Below are 18752 nucleotides of genomic sequence, written 5' to 3'. Positions count from 1 at the left end.
TTTCCATGTGATCCATTGATTTCGAGCAAAATTATTTCACGACTTCAAACGAGTGAACACGAGCCAATTAGAAGTTGATTTAAAACGAATTGAATGGTTACGAGTTTATGAAATGCCTTTTGTCGACGATCAAGTTTTTTTCATTCAAGAGAATATAAGAAACTGTTGCGAGGCAAGAGGAGGTGTGGAAGTGGGTGAAGTGGAAGGATAGGATAAGGATGAGGTAGGAAAAAGAGATAGGAAGATTAGGAATAGGTTAGGTGGGATTGTTGAGATCCAGGGGACGCGGCCTGCTTGCGGTGCACGGCATCAGCTCGTCGGACGGGGGGGGATCTTGCCCCCGAAACTCAACCTCGCCTGCAGACATAAAAAACATAAATCAGGCCAAGGAATGAGGAAAAGGAAGGAAACACATACGGACGGACTATTGGCACATCAGGGCACTGCGGATGTTAGTGCAGTGAGGCCATTACCCACCCTACCTTTAGGTATCCGTGGCCAGTTTTGGATACCCCCAAAATTGTTGGACGATGATCGGGTTCAGGTCATCCTAGGTCCATGTCCACTCCGCTACCCTTGACACCCCTGAAAAAATAAGACTCAAGCTCTCATTGTTTCGCTTGGGCGAAACATAAAAAAACTTTGTAGCTCTATTGCCGGCGTTTCAGTCGGAAGTTTTATTTTTATTTAATTGACAGCGTAATCATCATCAGATTTATAAATACAATAAATTAACAAAAAAAATAACATAAAAACAAGAAAAAGATAATGGTAACAAATAAAAGCCCGGTTGTTTGTCGTACGTCTTTAATTGTTTCTACCTTTGCGTAGAAGTACCCTTTGTGGTATTTTCTATTAGGTATTTTCTATACGATTAGCGGAGCCCTAATTCCCTACCCCTAAAGAGCTCTGTGGAGGTATCTATCAGGACACTGTACAAAAAAAAACTTACGGGACCGAACACGAAACTTACACCAACCGTTTTTTTCACACCTCACATTTGAATATAAAGAAAAAAACAAACAAGATTATGAAAATAAACATCAAAAAGTAACTTCCACGCCGATGAATTAATTAAAGATTAACGAATTAATTTGATAAATTTAAAAAAAAACTTAAATATAGGACAATCACAAACACAAAAAGATCCACCGGGTAGGTATGAAGATATATAGAATATGTAGATGGTCGTATATGTTCTGGGTCAAATTTTCTTTCTGGGTAATTCCTTTTTTTTCTAACTTATAAATTGATTTCTTTTTTTTTTCTCCTTCAATTTTGTTTGCTTCTAACTCCCCGTTTATTTCAAACTTTCTTTAAAATTTCCTTTAATTCCAATTTTTTTCTTCTTTAGGTTCTTTTTTTTCAGTTTTCAAGTTTCAATTTTCGGGTTCTTTAGTTTTTCTTTCTTTCACTTCTTTTTTTTTTAATTTTATTTAATTTCAAATTTTGTATTCCATTTTTGATTTTATTAAATTTCAAAATTTTTTTGAATCTTATTTAATTTCAAAAATTTTGTTTTGTATATTATTTCAAATTCTTTTTTTTTTATTATTTTAGGATTGAGGAGGCGGTTCCTGAAAAAGCGTCCACAACAAAACTTATTTGAAACACACATTCCACTGATTAAAAAAACGGTAGTAACAAAAAATTCTTCGTGGTTTAACACGCACATTAAAAATCTTATATATGAACGCGACCAGGCCTATAACCGTTGGAAGCGTTTTCGACTAAATATTTTGTACATATATTGAATTTAAACGATTGAAAAATAAAGTTACAGCTGACATACGAAATGCAAAAAAAAATTATTTCGCACCAAAAATAGATCCTTCACAAGCGGGTAGAAACCTTTGGAAAAACTTACGTGAAATTGGCATTGGCAAGCAAGAAAAGATGAATTATGATGATGTTGACTGTAATGAGCTCAATAAAAAGTTTTGTCGCTTCCAAACTCTGAATTAAATGAAGAAACATCTTTTGCTTCATTTGAGAATGCGTCTTTTTCATTTCCTTGTTTTAGTTTCTCGCAGGTAACTGAAGCTGACGTCTTAGAGAGTTGCATTAATATAAAATCAAACTCTATTAGAATAGATGAAATTCATCCAGTCTTTGTTAAAGCTATACTACCCTACATTCTAATATACTTAACACATCTTTACAATACAATATTAATGTCGAATGTTTTTACATCAGCTTGGAAACAAGCAAAAATTATTCCAATTCCCAAAAACGAACGTGACTTTCGACCAATTGCGATTTTACCATTTCTTTCCAATAATGCTCAGATAAGGAATTACCTAACTGAGAACTATCTGCTTAGTGTTAACCAATCTGGCTTTCGTCCTAAGCACAGCTGCACCACAACTCTCATTACCGTTGTAGAAAACATCAGACAAGCTGTTGACAGCGACAATGTCACCTTTTTAGTTCTCCTTGATTTTTCAAATGCATTTGATACGGTTAGTCATAAAATACTCTTTAGTAAACTAACAAATCAATTTAATTTTTCTACTACTTCAGCAAGTCTAGTTCATTCTTATCTTCATTTACGATCTCAGGCAGTTATTGCAAACTCTTCTGCTTTCTTATGGTTAAAAGAGGGGTTCCGCAGGGTTCAATATTAGGACCACTATTCTTCTCTATGTACATCAATGATTTACCCTTATGTATGCAGAACTCTAAATTAGATATGCATGCTGACGATGTTCAAATAAGTGAAAGTTTTCCTTTAGGATTGGTTGAAAAAACTGCTGTTGAAGTCAACGAAGACCTTGCCAATGTTTTTTCTTGGTCAGAGAAAAATGGACTTTGTCTCAATCCAGTAAAATCAAAATGTTTGGTAATTTCAAGAAAAGCCATCGACACGTCTTATTTTCCCGTGATAATTTTAAATACTAAACAAATTGAGTTTGTCGATTCAGCCAAAAACTTAAGTTTAATGTTTACAAAAACGCTTCCTTGGAATTACCAAATAAGATTGACAATAGGTCGTGTTTACGGAGACCTTCATCTACTTTTGACAAATCATAAAATAACACCACTCAAAACTCGTATGATACTGGCTTAAACATTGCTCGTGCCTATAATGCTCTACTGCTGTGAAATTTTCATAATTGTGATTATGAGCACAAGCGCAAACTTAATGTTGCTTACAACTGTATTGCCAGATACATTTTTGGATTAAAAAAATACGATCGAGATTCTAATTTCTCAAGGTCTATATATGGCCTTAAACTTGAAAGCCTTTTCAAGTTTAGATCACTTGTATTGCTAAATAATGTTATACAAACGCGTAAACCACCTTACCTTTATGATAGGATACGTTACTCACATTCTACTAGAACATTAAATATTGTACCCATACGTTACACGTTCTTAGTATCAGAACGCCAATTTTTCATAGCTGCGATTCGTCTGTAGAACTGTCTTCCTCGATCTTTAAGAATGATAAACTGTACTAAGCTCTTTCGAATTAAAATTGAGGAATATTTGCAAACCTTAAAGTAGTGATGATTTGAGTCCTTATTATATTTTTGTTCTGTTAGTTATAAAGTATTATTTCTTGATTTTTATTTTGTATTAATTTAAATTAAACTTTTTTTTTAAAAGTGTTCACATACATACATACAATTTAATTTAATTTTCATTTTGAAAATTCACAAACAAATATACACAACACATAATATAATAATTAAGTTTATACTATTTTAAAAGATAATGTATCTTACAGTATAACCTGTTCAATAAAATATATGAAATACGACATCTTTTAAACCCTCTCTCCTCTTCACTGTGCCTCTGCATAATAAGGGTAGTATATCCCCTTGAGTGTGTGCTTATTATAAAAAAAAAAAACATCATATACATACATACTTTCATTTGTCCTCATTAATGAAGGGGTGTTACATCAGCTTTGATTTCGATGGTGGCATCGGCAAGATGCTCTGCTTTCTGTAGCCGATTGAGTGTAGGCACCTTCCATGTACATACATACTAAATAAACGTATGTCGATGTCCGTTTTTCGATTCCGATCGTGTTTCCCTTTAATGGCCGTCTAGAGAAGCCTGCGCATGACATATTATACCGTGCTGGTTCTTGACAGCCATATCTTGCTCCTACTTCTAGAGAATATAGTTAAAGTAAAACAGATCTGAATCTAATAGATCCAACGTTCGTCGTTTGTGCATTTGCATCACCATCTGAAAATATAGTTTGATTACAAATCTTTGTCTAAAAATTTGCATTATTTGTTTGCATTATTTTAAGACATTTAGCAGGGCCTAAAATTCAACACACAAAACAGCTAATAACTATCTACCTTCGTTTAAAATCAAATTTTGCATTCCTAATTTGTAGACTTCTCTTGGAAGCCATCCCCACACGGTTTCCATGATGTCCAGGTTTGGAGAATATAAAGGGCATGTACATAGTATTATCGTTTGTATTTGAAAAAAGTTTGAAAACAATGTGAAACGAATAAATTAATATCTGAACTCAAGGTGGTTGGCACACTATATGCTAGGAATATCGATGTCCGACCCTGTGTTGCGCATGCAAAACTCGAGGCAAAAAAACGTTACTCAATGAATCCACGAGAGTGTTGCTTGATACTAAAATCAAAAAGTTAAATTTATTCATCCACTTCATACCTTTTACTTATTTATTTATTTTTTATGTTTGTTATTTTTTTTTTAATTTGCCAAGGAATATGCGAGATATAATGCTTTGAAGTTACACTTTGCGAGAAAAGTAGCATTTTTAAAACAGTTTTTCAGAAAATAATAAAAGTATTTATATAAAATATAAATCCAGCTTCCGAAATAAGTTACAAAAAATGGGCAGGTTCAGGCAACTTCATTGCAGTCAACTTCTTTCTTATGCTTTTAACGAAAATTTTAACCAAAAGAACTAGTTAGTTTTTCAAGTGCCATGGATTGCAAATTCCGAACTTATGCCGGTACAGATTTTAAACTGACAGAATGATTTGTAAACATTAATAACTAAAACCTATTATAATTAAAAAAAAAAAAACTAAAATATCGTTCTTAACTACTGTATACCTAAACTGATCAAATAAAAAAAACTTAATGCTAAAAACGTAAATAAAATTAAAATAAAAAAACACAATATATATTATATGTACATATACATACATATATCGATTTTAAACTGAAGGACCATTTGTAAAACATTAATACTTAAACCACTTGTAATAGAAAAACTTAAAAAAAAAAACATTTATCACTATCCGACACCGCGAACGTAAAACACTATTAAGACTGAACGAAAGACTTCGACAGATTGATAATACCAACATTTTTCAAAAATTCAAAAAAATTATTCATAAAGCACTTTGGAGGTGTTTCAGGCGGATTCTTCAGTTACTTCCCTTTTTCTTCGTACATGTTACACTAACGAACTTCACTTCACTTGATAATCTCACTTTATGTTCCCGAGATCTGTCCAACATACAACATCCCCTCAATCACTAGAACGAACATACTCTAAAAATTATTTACATTATCTAAAAATACAGTTTTATTTTTGCTTTTTGTGATTCTTATCTCCTCGTCGCATTTGGGTGGGCTTTCTATAAAGCTATCCCATCCAAGACATATGATTCGACCAGAACTTTTACCCAAAATCACCATCTTCAAATCGATTCTGGAACTCCAGTCGCGATTCATTTGGTACGTACAAACCTTCCGAATGAAAAAATATTACTTACTCGTTCCGGCTGTCCTCTCGGACTGATCTCCAACGCTTCGTCGCAAACACACCGCCACCTGACCATACACAAAACACACCATCACCAGACACACTATCACTAGACAACACTACATTCACGCTCGACTTGAAAAATGACAATCTGACATGACAATTAGGGACGAAATAGACATACATATGTATGTCATGAAAAACAGACCGAAGTAAAGAATAGGGATAAAGAAGATGGTATAAAAGAAAAACGAAGGAATTGCAGGTGCGACGGATATATGTTTATAGGTATGAAAGGAACAACAATACCTACAAAATTAAATATTTAATGAAAAGTTTATGCGAATTGGGGAAGGTGGGGAAAATAAGAAAGGATTAGATAGGAGTGAAAATTGAGCTTTAACGCAAGGGTCCAGACAATGGAGAAAGAGAAGTTCGGTAAAAAAAAAAATTTCAGTGATTAGAATTAGGAAATAGAAGTCGCGTGCGCCGGAAAATAAATAAACATAAAAAATACAACTCAAAGCAATAACACAAAACTAAATATAAAATAATAAAATAACTAATTGGACTGGATGCAAAAAAGAGTCCCTAGGTAAGTTATTCCTCCTGCCTATTCTGACCAGAACTATCGACCTGGGTCTTACCTAGTCCATGTCCCTGGTCAGCATTGTATTTCTATAATTTTTCCTAATATTTTTGAATTTTCCTTGCAGGAATAGTGACTCCACCTAGGACAACTCTGGATTATCGGTGGCCACAACAAACTTTACTTCTCAAACCTTTACTTTGAGTTCATAGTACAAAAAGTTCCAACGAATAAGTATTTCTTTTTAAAATTAACAAGGAAACCTTTTACAGAAAGCATTAAATAAAGTTGTGCAGACAATAAATAAATCATATTGTAAAAAAAAGTTCAGCTTTCAGTTGAATAAAAAAAACACATTATCAACTGTTATTTTGACATGAGTAGACTTGACTTGATAGTTAGGGAGATTTTTCTTGACTAACTTTCCAAGAAAGTTGCTTTAATTAGAATACAATTTCTTGCCGCTGACCAATCAGATCCTAGAAACTTGCCTTTAAAAAAACACACACATATAGAGTGTTTTTGCTTGCCTTACTTTCTAGTCCCTTATGTCACCTGAACCTGCTCAATGGTCGCATTCACAAAGCTAGTGGTTACGTATTCAAGGGATTCTGATTGGCTAAATCTGACTACAAAATTAGTTGAAATTTACCCTTCGACGTAGTGTAAAAATTTCGGCTGCAAAGTTAGTAAACACTGGTTTTGACGTTTCACAATCAGCTGCTCGGTAAGGACACAAGAATTTAAAATGAAATTAATCTTTCGGAATTTAAATACAAATATAAATCAATCATATTATATCCTCTATTTGGTTTTATTGAATTAAAAAAGAAAACAAACTACTTAAAGTTCTGAAAATAAAATTTTTTCTTATTTTATATATATTATGTATTTGTATTTGTCGTTAATATGACAGTTCCGAATTGACTAGCTTTGTAGTGCAATTTTGCATTCACAGTTTACCAATTTGTTTCTCTGAATAAGATTTAAAAATACACGGTTATGACAGTGGTAATGTTACAAAATGTATAATTTTTGGAAAGAAGCAACCAGCATATTTTTGTTGAAAGATACATATATTTCTTTATATCTTTCTATATAAATAAAATTAATCAATTGGCCGAGCTCTAAGACAATATATTTTTTTGCTTAACTCCTTTTTATTGCCTCAGTAATTTTTTAAATTATGTATGCTCTTAAAAAACGTATACAAATTTTCAAAACGAATTTTTGTGATGAACTGGAAAAATTAAAAGATCAAACTTTGGAACTACACACAGATTGGAGCTGTGATGTTTTGTAAGGACAGAGCGAATTTATGTACATAGATATTTTCCAAGGAATCAAGATGTATCGGATTCTCATATTTTTATGGTATCGATTGTTAGTTTAAAAATAACGAAAGCAAGTGGAGAAAGCAATTAAGCAGATATAGCATATGGAAATATTACGCCTGGTATATAACTTAATCTCTAAATCTTGGAGAACCAATGAAGCTATTCGAAATATTAAGGTAGAGGAAAAAATAAAGTCAAGCGGAACTCATTTTGGTTGTAATTTAAATTGACGTGGTAAAGGAAAAAAAGGAAAAACCAATGAAGCTATTCGAAATATTAAGGTAGAGGAAAAAATAAAGCCAAGCGGAACTCATTTTTGTTGTAATTTAAATTGACGTGGTAAAGGAAAAAATTGGAATAACGAACAACGGCAATGTCGATTACTTAATTTCCTCAATCAAGCCTCCAAGCATCGACCCACCTTTCAATTGATGCATAAGTCTCAAAATTTTTTTTCAGTTTTTCGAGAAAATTGTAGTATTTTCAAAACTATTTCCCACTTAATACGTACAATCACTTCAAAAGAAAGGTATTTTAATGCTCTACCCCCAACTGCAAACCAAAAGGTCATGCGAGCTTTCGTTTTGGAAAAATTCGTCAAAAAGTAAAATTACAGAATTTCGACCCAGCCCAGCCCATCACAAATTATATTTCGATTGCTTTGTTTCTTCAACCAAGCCTCCAAACAAGATTTTTGGACGTTATCTGTAGTACCTTTCCAATCGATGGCTACAAATTGAATGAATTTTATTACAGCCAAACTCGCGAGCCAATTAGATTTCTAGGAAATTAAAAATCCACCAAACCAAATTTGGGCGGACACCAGTATCTATTACTTTAAATCGTTCTATGTATTTTTATATCGTTACATTGTAGTTGGTTTTAATAAGCAGTAAACTCTTACAATAGATATATGCGACAACATCATGTGTTTAAGCGATATCAATACGATCACCAAAAACAATCGCCAATGAAAACGGTTACCTGTCGTAAACCCTAATAGCATCTAAAAAAAATGAGAGATTTTTAATGAAATGTGTTCACTATTTTTTTGTTTCTGAACCTAATTTCCAGTTCTGTTATTAAATCAATTAGTGAAAGCCGAAAATTATTTTACTTACCTCGCATTGTAAAACTTTTTGACCTTTATAACATGAAACAACCGCCCATTCTCTTTTGGGAGGTATTTGATTTATCCATAACTGATCTCCATTTGGCCTAAAACAAGACCCAATTATTTAGCTGTGTATACAAAAATTAAGCTGTACGTATGTAAAATCGCCCAGTTCAGATTCGATAATCCTGCTTAGCAGCATATTATGTACAAACTTATTGATCATCGGATGTGTCGAGGTTGTTGAATGCTCCTTCTATAATATATATCTAGGTTATGAAGGGAATGTTCAATGTTGGGAACTTGTGTGTAGAGCGGTTTTTACAGATTTGTTCCTTTATTGTAGGCATGTTGATAGTAAAGATCGTATATGTACATACATATAAATTATGATATAAAACCCAAGCTTAGGAATCATTTTGTAACATGTAACCTTTGTATATAAAATATATCGTACTATCATTGTGTGAGCAGAGAAATTTCCGATCGGAAGATTATTTTTGTTCTTGCAATCCGATTCGGAGAATAAATATTGACTTATACCAACACCTCATGTTCAAATGGTGGAGATGGGCAGTAAAGAGGACACATCTCCTTATCCAGACGGCAGTGAAGGAATTCCCGAGATGGAACGTAAAAAAGTCGGACGGATTTACTGATGACGAAATAAGGACAACGAATTTCGGATCTGTACGTGGAATGTTGGGCCTCAACAAGATTGACCACATTGCGATCGACGCACGACATTTTTCCAGTACACAGGATGTCGGAACATTTTGAGGGGCCAACATTGACTCGCACCACTACCCCTTTTCAACCAAGTTACGGCTACGGATATATCGATTCAAACCAAAACAAGGAAGTACTGTAAGAAGATTCAATGAATGAATTGCATATGGTTGTAAGAAAGCATGCCCGAGTTTGCCCAATACACAAGAATAGAGGCTCACTGAATTGCGCCAACTACAGAGGGATTGGTCTCCTTAACATTGCATATAAGATACTTTCTGTCGTATAAAGTGAACGTCTGAAGCTTTTCGTCAACAACCTGATAGGTCCATTGACCAAAAATAAAAATAAATAAATGTTAAAAAAAAACGAAAACATAAATAATAATAAAATAAAATAAATATTTTATATACATACCGTCGAGTATAGCATGAAATTATATGCGATATTACCCCTGCTTACTTTTGAAGTCATGTGTCGAAAGTTTTTTCTGGTCTATAAAAATAAATAAGTAACTTAATGAAAACCACAATTTCGCCTCACTTTCAATTGTTTTCAATTATGTATGTTATTTTTATTGCACATCAACAAAACATAGAAGCTTTACTTTAAGTTCTAATTGAACCCATTTGTTCACTTATAGTTTTAAATCGGTGCGTTATCATCGATACAAAATATTCACTTGGTTTATGTATTTAATGTTCCATTTTCATTACCTGTCTTATATTTTTAATAGATAATTAAAGTTGACAACAACTTTTATATTCAATATTATTATTTTATTTATGTTGTAGTTAGTAGATATAATACGAATTTTATTTGATAAATTTTAAGTTTCCAATATTTAAACAATTTTAAAGGCAATAAATTAAACAAATAATAATAATTACCAATGAAGTTAAATATTTCATTTCGATACAAAATTATGATAATAATTATAATTTTTCTAGCGTTTTTAACTATCAAAAACTCTGACCAAGAGCTTTTGAGATACCAATCTCATTTTATATTAACTATTTTTTAGGGATTAACATAAATTGAGTCGACTTTATTGCAATGCTTGTTGATTCTAGCAAATTTTGAGTTTTTACAAGTATTGATCGTTTGACGAGAATGTATGTTTCGCTGGGTGATTTTAAAACGATTATAGGATTCGTCATTCTTTTTGGCCGATAATCAATTCGACTTAATATAATTGTTCTCGAAAATCTCCAATTCGTTTTGAATATAATTTGCCTTGTTGCGCAGCAACTTTATTTGCTTTTGGTTAGCCTCAAGAATGGCAAGAGAGGTCTCGATTCCCTTGAGTTCTTCATTCATATCAGTGGTGGCGTTATCAACAACGCGACACAAACGCGCAAACGTGCTTGAAAGCTCTCTTAAAAAAATGATTTGCTCTCGTTTAAAAACAAAAACTAGGAGAATTATTTTATTATACTTACTGCTGCACTTGATGACTACAGTTGGCGGATGTCAAATCTACAATCATTTTTAGTTTTTTGGTTGCGTGGCGCACATATTGACTTTTGAATGCACGCTCCTTGGCAGAACTCGTCCACGACAAACGTTCATAAAGGTATATGCAACCATAAAGGGCACCAACGCCGACAAGAACTCGCCATCCTATTGTTTTCAGCATCTATAAGACCATATTATAATATAAAATAGAATACATTACACATTTAGTCACTTACAATTCCTGCTACAACCAGTCCGCCAACTGTTCCTTGTGAACCGATAGAAGCTACCGCAAAACGGGAAATCATTGACAATTGTTCTTGTGTTATACCACCAGCATTTGTTGGCATAAGACATAATGGTGTTTCAGAAGTCGGTGTTACAGGTGATAGCATATTCTATGAAGATAATCAATCAAATTAAATTAATTAGCACATACATACACATGTATACATGTGTTAATATTTAAAATCCAGCCGCACTAAAGACATTATTTAAAAAAGCGTACAAAATAATAGAACCTTTTAAGGGAATGTTGACATTTAATTACATTATGGTTTAATTTCGAGTAATTAACAAATTCTTCAGGAATAATTCTTGTCATGAAAAGTGCTTTCACAAATAAGCCGTTCCGATTCGGCCTAAAACTGTAGGTCCCCTCCATCTTTGACAACATTACTCGTACACAAAAATGGTTGAGAGTTGTAAGTCATTAGGCCCTAGTTCTCAACGGAGTGTTGTGCCACCTATTTTTTTTTTATTTTATCGACTAACGCTGTTATCAGCAAAAGTTTGTCGTGCATACCGATTTGTTTTCCTTTTATGTTTTTTGGAACTAAGGACACTCCTGAGTAATCAACTTCATGAGCTTTCCCTAAATAATTTCTCATACCGATACCACTCCATATTTGTTTTAGACTGAAATATAAGCCCCATCGTACCATAAAAAACAACTTTGAAAGCAATTAGTAGTTAGTAGGTGCTAACCATTTTTAAGGCCATTAGGCAGGATTTACATTAATAAACATGGGTCTAAAAGTGCATCAATCATTAAACAACCATAGAAAATACACAATCCTTACCACTATTTCCTTGTACTACCTCAAGTTCAAGAGAAAGCTCATGATATCAAAGTTATTAGCTGCACCTTCAACGTTATTGTTCTGTGTTAATAAATGTTCATAGTATATACGCTAAGTATATCTATTCGCAAAGTGAAAATAAAATAAAATACAATTTTTAATTATATTTTAGATTGATTTTCTTTCAACCAAACCGTCTTGGACACACATTTTGTTATCCCTTATAGGATAAAAGTAATTAGTTTTTTTATTTGAAAAACGCGTCTGAAAAGGCTTAAAATGCAAAAGTTTAAAAGCATAACTATTGAAGGCATTTCCGAACGCTTTACCCCGATCAAGGCTGAAAAAAATCTGACAGACAGTTGAATTTGATATGATGGTGCGTACGTTTACACGTGCATGTGCATGAATTTTGATTTTAACTCCACTCTAAAAACTTTCTGCCAAATAGCTGAGTTCAAACCATTTTGAAAGATGGAGTGGGAGTTGGAACAACACATAAAAGTCACAGAGTTGTGAACTGCACAAATAAACATCTGAGTTCACCTTTACTTTTTAAAACCTTTTAACTAATATCGATTTAATTATGAGCTATAGCTAATTAATATTTGTGTTATGAACTCTAAGTATGACTTTTAACGCAGTAACATCTTATACTTACACTATTGTGTCTATTTGAGGTTATAGCAGGAACTTTTTTGTTGTGTCCTTTGGTTTTGCCTGTAAATCTTTGTATCATTGCAGTTATTCCCCATGAAAACTTGAATTCAAGATCTTCTTGGAAATCGGCGCAAAGATTTTGACAATTAAGTGAGTAAAGCATTTCGAAGGGTTGAGATCGTGTTACTACTTTTGTTTGAATAACAAGCTTTTCACTGGGAACAAGTGCGTGCATCCGATCTGAAAGTTAAACAAAACATAAATTAAACAAACATATTTATTATCAAGCAATTTGCTATCTCAACCTGTCATTTCACGTTGAGCAGTTTCAACATTCATAGCTAAGGCCATTGACAATCTTGCACGTAAATTCGATCCAAGACCAGCTTCAACGTGTCCATTCAATTCCTTTTTATATATATTCAAAACCAATGGCTCGGTATGGAATGGCATGTTGAACTCATCGATAAGAACACCGAGACGCCAAATTTCTTCATTGAGTGCTTTTGAAACTTTTTGTTCAACTTCTTCAACCATTTTATGAATTTTCAACTTCATCTCTCTGGTCACTTGCATCATTTGAGTTTCCGTTCCTTGAATTCGGTCTGTTATCATTTTTTTTTGGTCGATTTTTTGGTTCCTGAATGAATTAGCTCGATCGTATATGTTATCTAGCATCTGGCGCATTTCACTGGAAACATTTTTCCCACGTGAACTGTGTTGTTCGAATTTTGTCTTTACTGCACTTTTTGATATACACTCTTCAAATTTACGCTCGAAATCTTGAAACTCAAAATACCGATTTTGGAAACCTTCAGCAATAGCACCCATATGAGCTGGATTGCCTTTCGCTTCTTCAAGACGGGCCTATAATACGAACAGGTTAAACCTTTATTTTAGCAAGCAAGAATATAGTATTTACCTGAAGTGTTTCTCTAGCTGAAACAAAAAAGACGCGTTCAGCTGCCTCCTTTTCAGTGCACACTTTTAATTCTTTGGTCAAAAAGTCAATGCACCTTTCAGTATGTTGAGATTTGACCTAAAAACGAAATATTTAATGTAAAACAAGTTTTTAGTGTAAATTCTAATATAAAACATCCCTAACAGAAAAGATAAATATAATACAAAAATAATAATAAACGATGCGATGCATGGTGCTATGGTAGTCTAGCCAACAAATTACCTTTTCTAGATCCTGTTAACAAACAACCAACAAGGATTAAATGAACGGAAGAAACATAAAAACTGTATAAATTTGTCTAAAAATTTCAAAACGATATACATACAAAGGGATTAAAGGCTTAACCTTACCGATTCTTGACATTCTGGTTCGTTAGCTGATGCATCCCAGCGGTTGTTCAAAACAAAAACATTCGGCTTAGATAGTTTCTGCGAAACTGTGTGGAAGAAAGATTTTTCAGCAAGTGTCATTGTTGACTCAGCATTTAAAACTAAAACGAAAACATCTGCATTCAAGCAGTGATTGTCAATCCAATCGTCTAAATTTGGTGACACATCAACTCCCGGTGAATCCATGAAAACAACATCGTCGCGTAAGAGGCTGCACCTCTCACGAGGCCAAAATATCCGTACTAATGAACTCTCACTGAGTTTTTCCTGGCACAAAGCGTTTGCTAGTTGTTTGATGTTCTACAAAAAAAAGATTTTAATATTCTTAAGACTCGCAATTAAATTTAGTACACTCGTAGAGTACATTCAGTGTAAGACAAAACATTAATCTCGATTGTTGATGTTATAAGCAAAAGTACATTTAAATAACGTACTTTAAATTTTATTAGAATTCTAAATATATTTTATGAATATAATTAAAAAAAGTTTAATAACACAAAATCTGTGTTAAGACATTCTACACTCTTAACTAAGGATATTAATTATATTTTATAACACAAGGTATATAAGATTGGACTAAGGTATTAAGTTTTAAAAGCTTAGATATCTATTTTCTTAAGGCTAGTTTTCAAATTTAGTTTTAGATTTTTTCTCAAACAGGAGTGTGATACAATTTTAAATTAAATATATGTAGGTATTAATAATCTATGCGTGCTTAGATACAATTTTGTATTATTATTTTATTTTTTTTTAATTAAAAGAAGTGAAAGTGTAATATCTAAGATAAACTTACCACAACATTGAGTTTTTCATCGCTCCCTTCTTTAACTAAATATGCTTCTTGATCATCACTGCCCTCGACCTGACAGAAACAATTTGTTGTATGCCCAATTCCACTGGGTAATATTTTTTCTCTAAGCATAGCATTTATGACCGAACTTTTCCCGTTTGAGGTTCTTCCAAAGAAAGCTACTTTCATGTGATCTCTACACAAAACTTCTCTAATTGCTGTAATTTTGTGTACGTAGCTATGGAAAAGTTCTCTTTCTGATTTATCAACAACGTCAACATCTTCTGGAAGAACTATTGAATAAAAGATTTTTCTCCATCAAAAATATATTTTATATAGGAAAACAAAAAACGTATTACTATCAATAAATTGGGTGGTTTCAATAACATATTCCTCGATTTCACCGTAGATATCATTGATTTTCTTTTTAGCCTTCACGAATATCTGAAGAGGAGATTTGTCAAGAGCGGCAGCATTTTGCAAGGAACGAGCATTTGTGTCGATCGATGAAGCCGTATTGCCGTCGTGTCCGATTACCATTGAAAGTGTGCGATTCAAATATGCCGCCATTATTTTTTATTTAAAGTTAACAATTAATTAGGTTGTTTGCAATTTAGTTTGTGTAAATATCATTTAAACTTCAGCATCAGAGATGCAAACAAAATTCAACAAAATATTCGAAAGAAAATTATAACGGTAACGGTAAATTATAGCAAATTAAAACTTTTTGATTAAAAAATAAATTATTTGCGCTTATGAAAATAATCAGCGACTGAACTGAAAGTAAAAATACAATAAAAACAAATTTATTCAAGCAAAAATTAAAAAATTGTTTTTTTGGCAATAAACTCAATTTTATTTTATATTTCTGATTACGAGTAGTTCTATCTTATAGTAAATAAATGGAGAGCATAAAATTGACCTTCGGGTTTCTAACCTTTAGCAATAGAAAGTACTATCTAAACTTTTATTAAATTTGTCTAGAATTATTTTATTATATTTTTATCGTTCTTTTAATGATGAATACATTTTTGGTCTAGAACGTGAGGAAAAAGGAAACTTTAAGAAATGTCCACTATTAGTACAAAACATAATTCTTACCCATTAGTACATTCAGATTCAAGAAAATGGAGTTAACAAAATAGTATACCTGTTTTATAATTATATTTGAGTTAACAAAATAATCTATCCAAATAGTAGGGGCATCACTAAATAATATAAAGTATTTTTGAAAAACAAATTTTGTTAATAAACAAAACTTGCACAGTTGAAAAGTATGACCCGGTCAATAACGTTTAGGTGGCTTCGACAAACGTTTCTTCCAAAATAAAGGACACCTCTTTACAAACACCTTGTTCTTAAGTTACAATGTGCTCAGAAACATGAAAACACGATTGGCATCTAACAAGAAGGCATATTAATGGAAAATATTAAATTATATTATAGTTTTATGAAACTTCGCCACTATTAATTTATGTGTCTAAACAACTATACTGGGAATAAATAATACGCAATACAAACACATTGATTAAAGAACTAAATAAAAAAAACAATCTTAATTACAAATAAATACAAGTTTTAGTATGTACATTGTGTAGGTATTTAGGAATACAAATATCAAACTCATCTAACCTGGTCAATTTCTGTCATTTTTACTAATCCAAGTAAGCATATATTTCATAAAACTTGTTGCTTTTAAATATCGGATCTGGATATTAAAAATTATGAGAAATGATGTTAGTTTGTTTAATTTGGAAATAGTTCCTAATAATTTATGAAATTACTAATCTATTTTGCACTAGTTTGATAATGATGTAACAACAAGAAAATATACCGACGACGGCGATTACGAATAACCAGAACGAACATTGAATTGACATTTATGACATTTAAGTGTGGTGAATTCTCCGGCGGTAATGAGTGCTGCCAGTCTCTCTTGATTAAGAGCATTATATATGTGAAACAAAACAGCAGCTTTGAATATATATTTGAAAAGTAGTATAAAAGAAGAGGTGTGGCGACTATTATACTTACCACAACCAGATGGCGAAACCATCGCATACAAATTCAAATTCTTCGCTCAACGAATATTCGAGAAGACAGAAAGATTTTATGGATACAACCAGACGCCTGTAAGTTATCTTTCGTTTTGATTTTGTCCAATTCATTAAATAAAGCATTTCATCATTTTGTTATTATTGAAATCAAGAGTCTTTTATTGTGGAAAATAATTCAAAGTTAAAATATAGAATTCATCGGTATCATCCACAGAGGAACGCTCGGCCTGACATCTTTTAATGGACTTTCTAAATATTTCGTTCCACATGTTTTACATGTGGAATGTATTGTGGTGGGGTACACATGAGCGAGAATTCCGATTTATTAATAATTTACTTTGTATATATATTTGAATAGAACTTTCATGAAGAAGAACGATCGACCTGACATCTTTTTACAGCAAAAAAATGAGCGAGTATTCCAATATAAAATAATAAATTTGCAGATTATTAAAAAAAAACAAGAAAGAGAAACATGTATACAAACTCAGACAAAGTTCGAGGGAGGCAATGAAAAGACATTTTAGTTATAATTTATTATTTATATTTTGAATAATTTTGTTTTTTGATTGGTGAATAAAATTTAAAAAACAAACACAACAACACAAAAAAAAAGAATTAGAATAGGTATAAACTTTTTGTGGTTGCCAATTAGAAAAATTAAGGTTTTACCTAGTTTTTTCAAATCATTTTCATTATAATGCAAACATTTTTTGATTAGTTTTGTTTTAGGGATAAATAATATTAAAAGAATGACTTATACAAGGTACACTAACTTCAGAAATTGTATGAGGAAATTTAAATGTTATTAACTTCCCGATCTGTCGACTTGAACTGTTTGACAGTTCTCTAGAGTCTTAATAAAAGATTTTAAGAGCGATGTCTGTGAGTGCGTGTTTACGTACGTTCTTGCGTCATTAAGTTCGGAATCTTTTTTTCGTCGTCAATAGCTCAAGAACCAGTGGAGAAACCAACTTCAAATAACCTTTGTTATACAAATAATAATGCAGAAACATGCAGAAAGGACTCTCGAAAAAATTGAGTGGGTGGTTTTTTTACCATAGCAATGTTAAAAAGGGTTACCAATCACTAGCTAGCGACTTAAGTTAAATTTTATATTATATATTGTAACGTGAACCAAACTAGTATATTTTTGGAAAGAAACGTTTTTTTTGTAAATCAAAAATACTCAAAAAAAACATAACTGTCCCCTAGAATTTTTTTCTTTTAAAAAATGATCTTATCTCCAAAATAATTGTATGCAACGAAAAATAAAGTTTTTGACATATGGTAAAATTTTGATAAAAATCGAATTGACATTTAAACGTTAAATGAGTTACAATATTATAGGCAGCGTCACATTCTTTTTCATGAAATGTTCCATAACCATTTGCGCATGTGCTTCTGTACGTACCTTTATCCATCCATACCTTTCACGTGGCCAGAAATAACACGGTCAAGAAAAATTAGCAAAATTGTGTACTGCGAACTGTAGCCAGAAAATGTGCACCATTTCCGAAGTGAAGCTGTATCGTTTTATAGTAATGGCATAGTTTTTACTTGTTAAAATATGATAAATAGCTACCAAAGATAAAATTGGAATCTTAAAGTTTAAAAACAGAATAATCTGGTCATTTCACAAACAGTTTACCTGCAAAAAAAACATAATACTCAACTGTAGGGCATAAATCAAGTTGCTATAGCAATAGTAGTCATGTAATTTGACTCCAAATATTCGTAAATACGTGTTAAGAGTCAACTTTGAATAATATCCGAATTTTTTAAAAGGGAAATTTGTGTTTGAAACAAACCAGAGAATCGCACTGTCAAACCAAACAAAACAAACGTGAAGTCAGCCGTGCTC

At 32.2% G+C, this 18752-nt stretch overlaps 1 protein-coding gene across 2 annotated transcripts; it reads right to left on the bottom strand.

Annotated features, from left to right (window-relative positions):
• Nucleotides 1–10023: 10023 nt before the first annotated feature.
• On the bottom strand, nucleotides 10024–16688 carry LOC129945041 (transmembrane GTPase Marf). Of its 2 annotated transcripts, XM_056054702.1 has the most exons (11): nucleotides 16464–16688; nucleotides 15191–15608; nucleotides 14835–15124; nucleotides 14003–14341; nucleotides 13875–13886; nucleotides 13614–13730; nucleotides 12997–13558; nucleotides 12693–12931; nucleotides 11186–11347; nucleotides 10934–11130; nucleotides 10024–10869 (listed from the first exon to the last, which is right to left on the bottom strand). In XM_056054702.1, the coding sequence occupies exons 2-11, from the start codon at nucleotides 15399–15401 to the stop codon at nucleotides 10668–10670; spliced, it is 2331 nt and encodes a 776-aa protein (XP_055910677.1). In that variant the 5' UTR covers nucleotides 15402–15608; nucleotides 16464–16688; the 3' UTR covers nucleotides 10024–10667. The 2 variants fall into 2 exon arrangements, with proteins under 2 accessions (XP_055910677.1, XP_055910678.1); XM_056054703.1 differs by lacking the exon at nucleotides 13875–13886.
• Between the last annotated feature and the right edge of the window lie 2064 nt (nucleotides 16689–18752).

The sequence above is a fragment of the Eupeodes corollae genome, chromosome 2 (genome assembly GCF_945859685.1).
Source record: "Eupeodes corollae chromosome 2, idEupCoro1.1, whole genome shotgun sequence".
NCBI lineage: Eukaryota > Metazoa > Arthropoda > Insecta > Diptera > Syrphidae > Eupeodes > Eupeodes corollae.
The sequence above is the reverse complement of the archived record's forward strand: the minus strand, read 5'-3'. Positions and strand labels throughout refer to the sequence as shown.

Excerpts from the sequence above, each read along its gene's own strand:
- LOC129945041 (XM_056054702.1), bottom strand. The coding sequence starts at position 15,401 with ATGGCGGCATATTTGAATCGCACACTTTCAATGGTAATCGGACACGAC. Across the intron at positions 13,559-13,613 it reads CAGCTAGAGAAACACTTCAG|GCCCGTCTTGAAGAAGCGAA; the intron begins GTAAATACTATA and ends TTCGTATTATAG. Across the intron at positions 11,348-12,692 it reads CCTCAAATAGACACAATAGT|AATATGCTATCACCTGTAAC; the intron begins GTAAGTATAAGA and ends TTATCTTCATAG.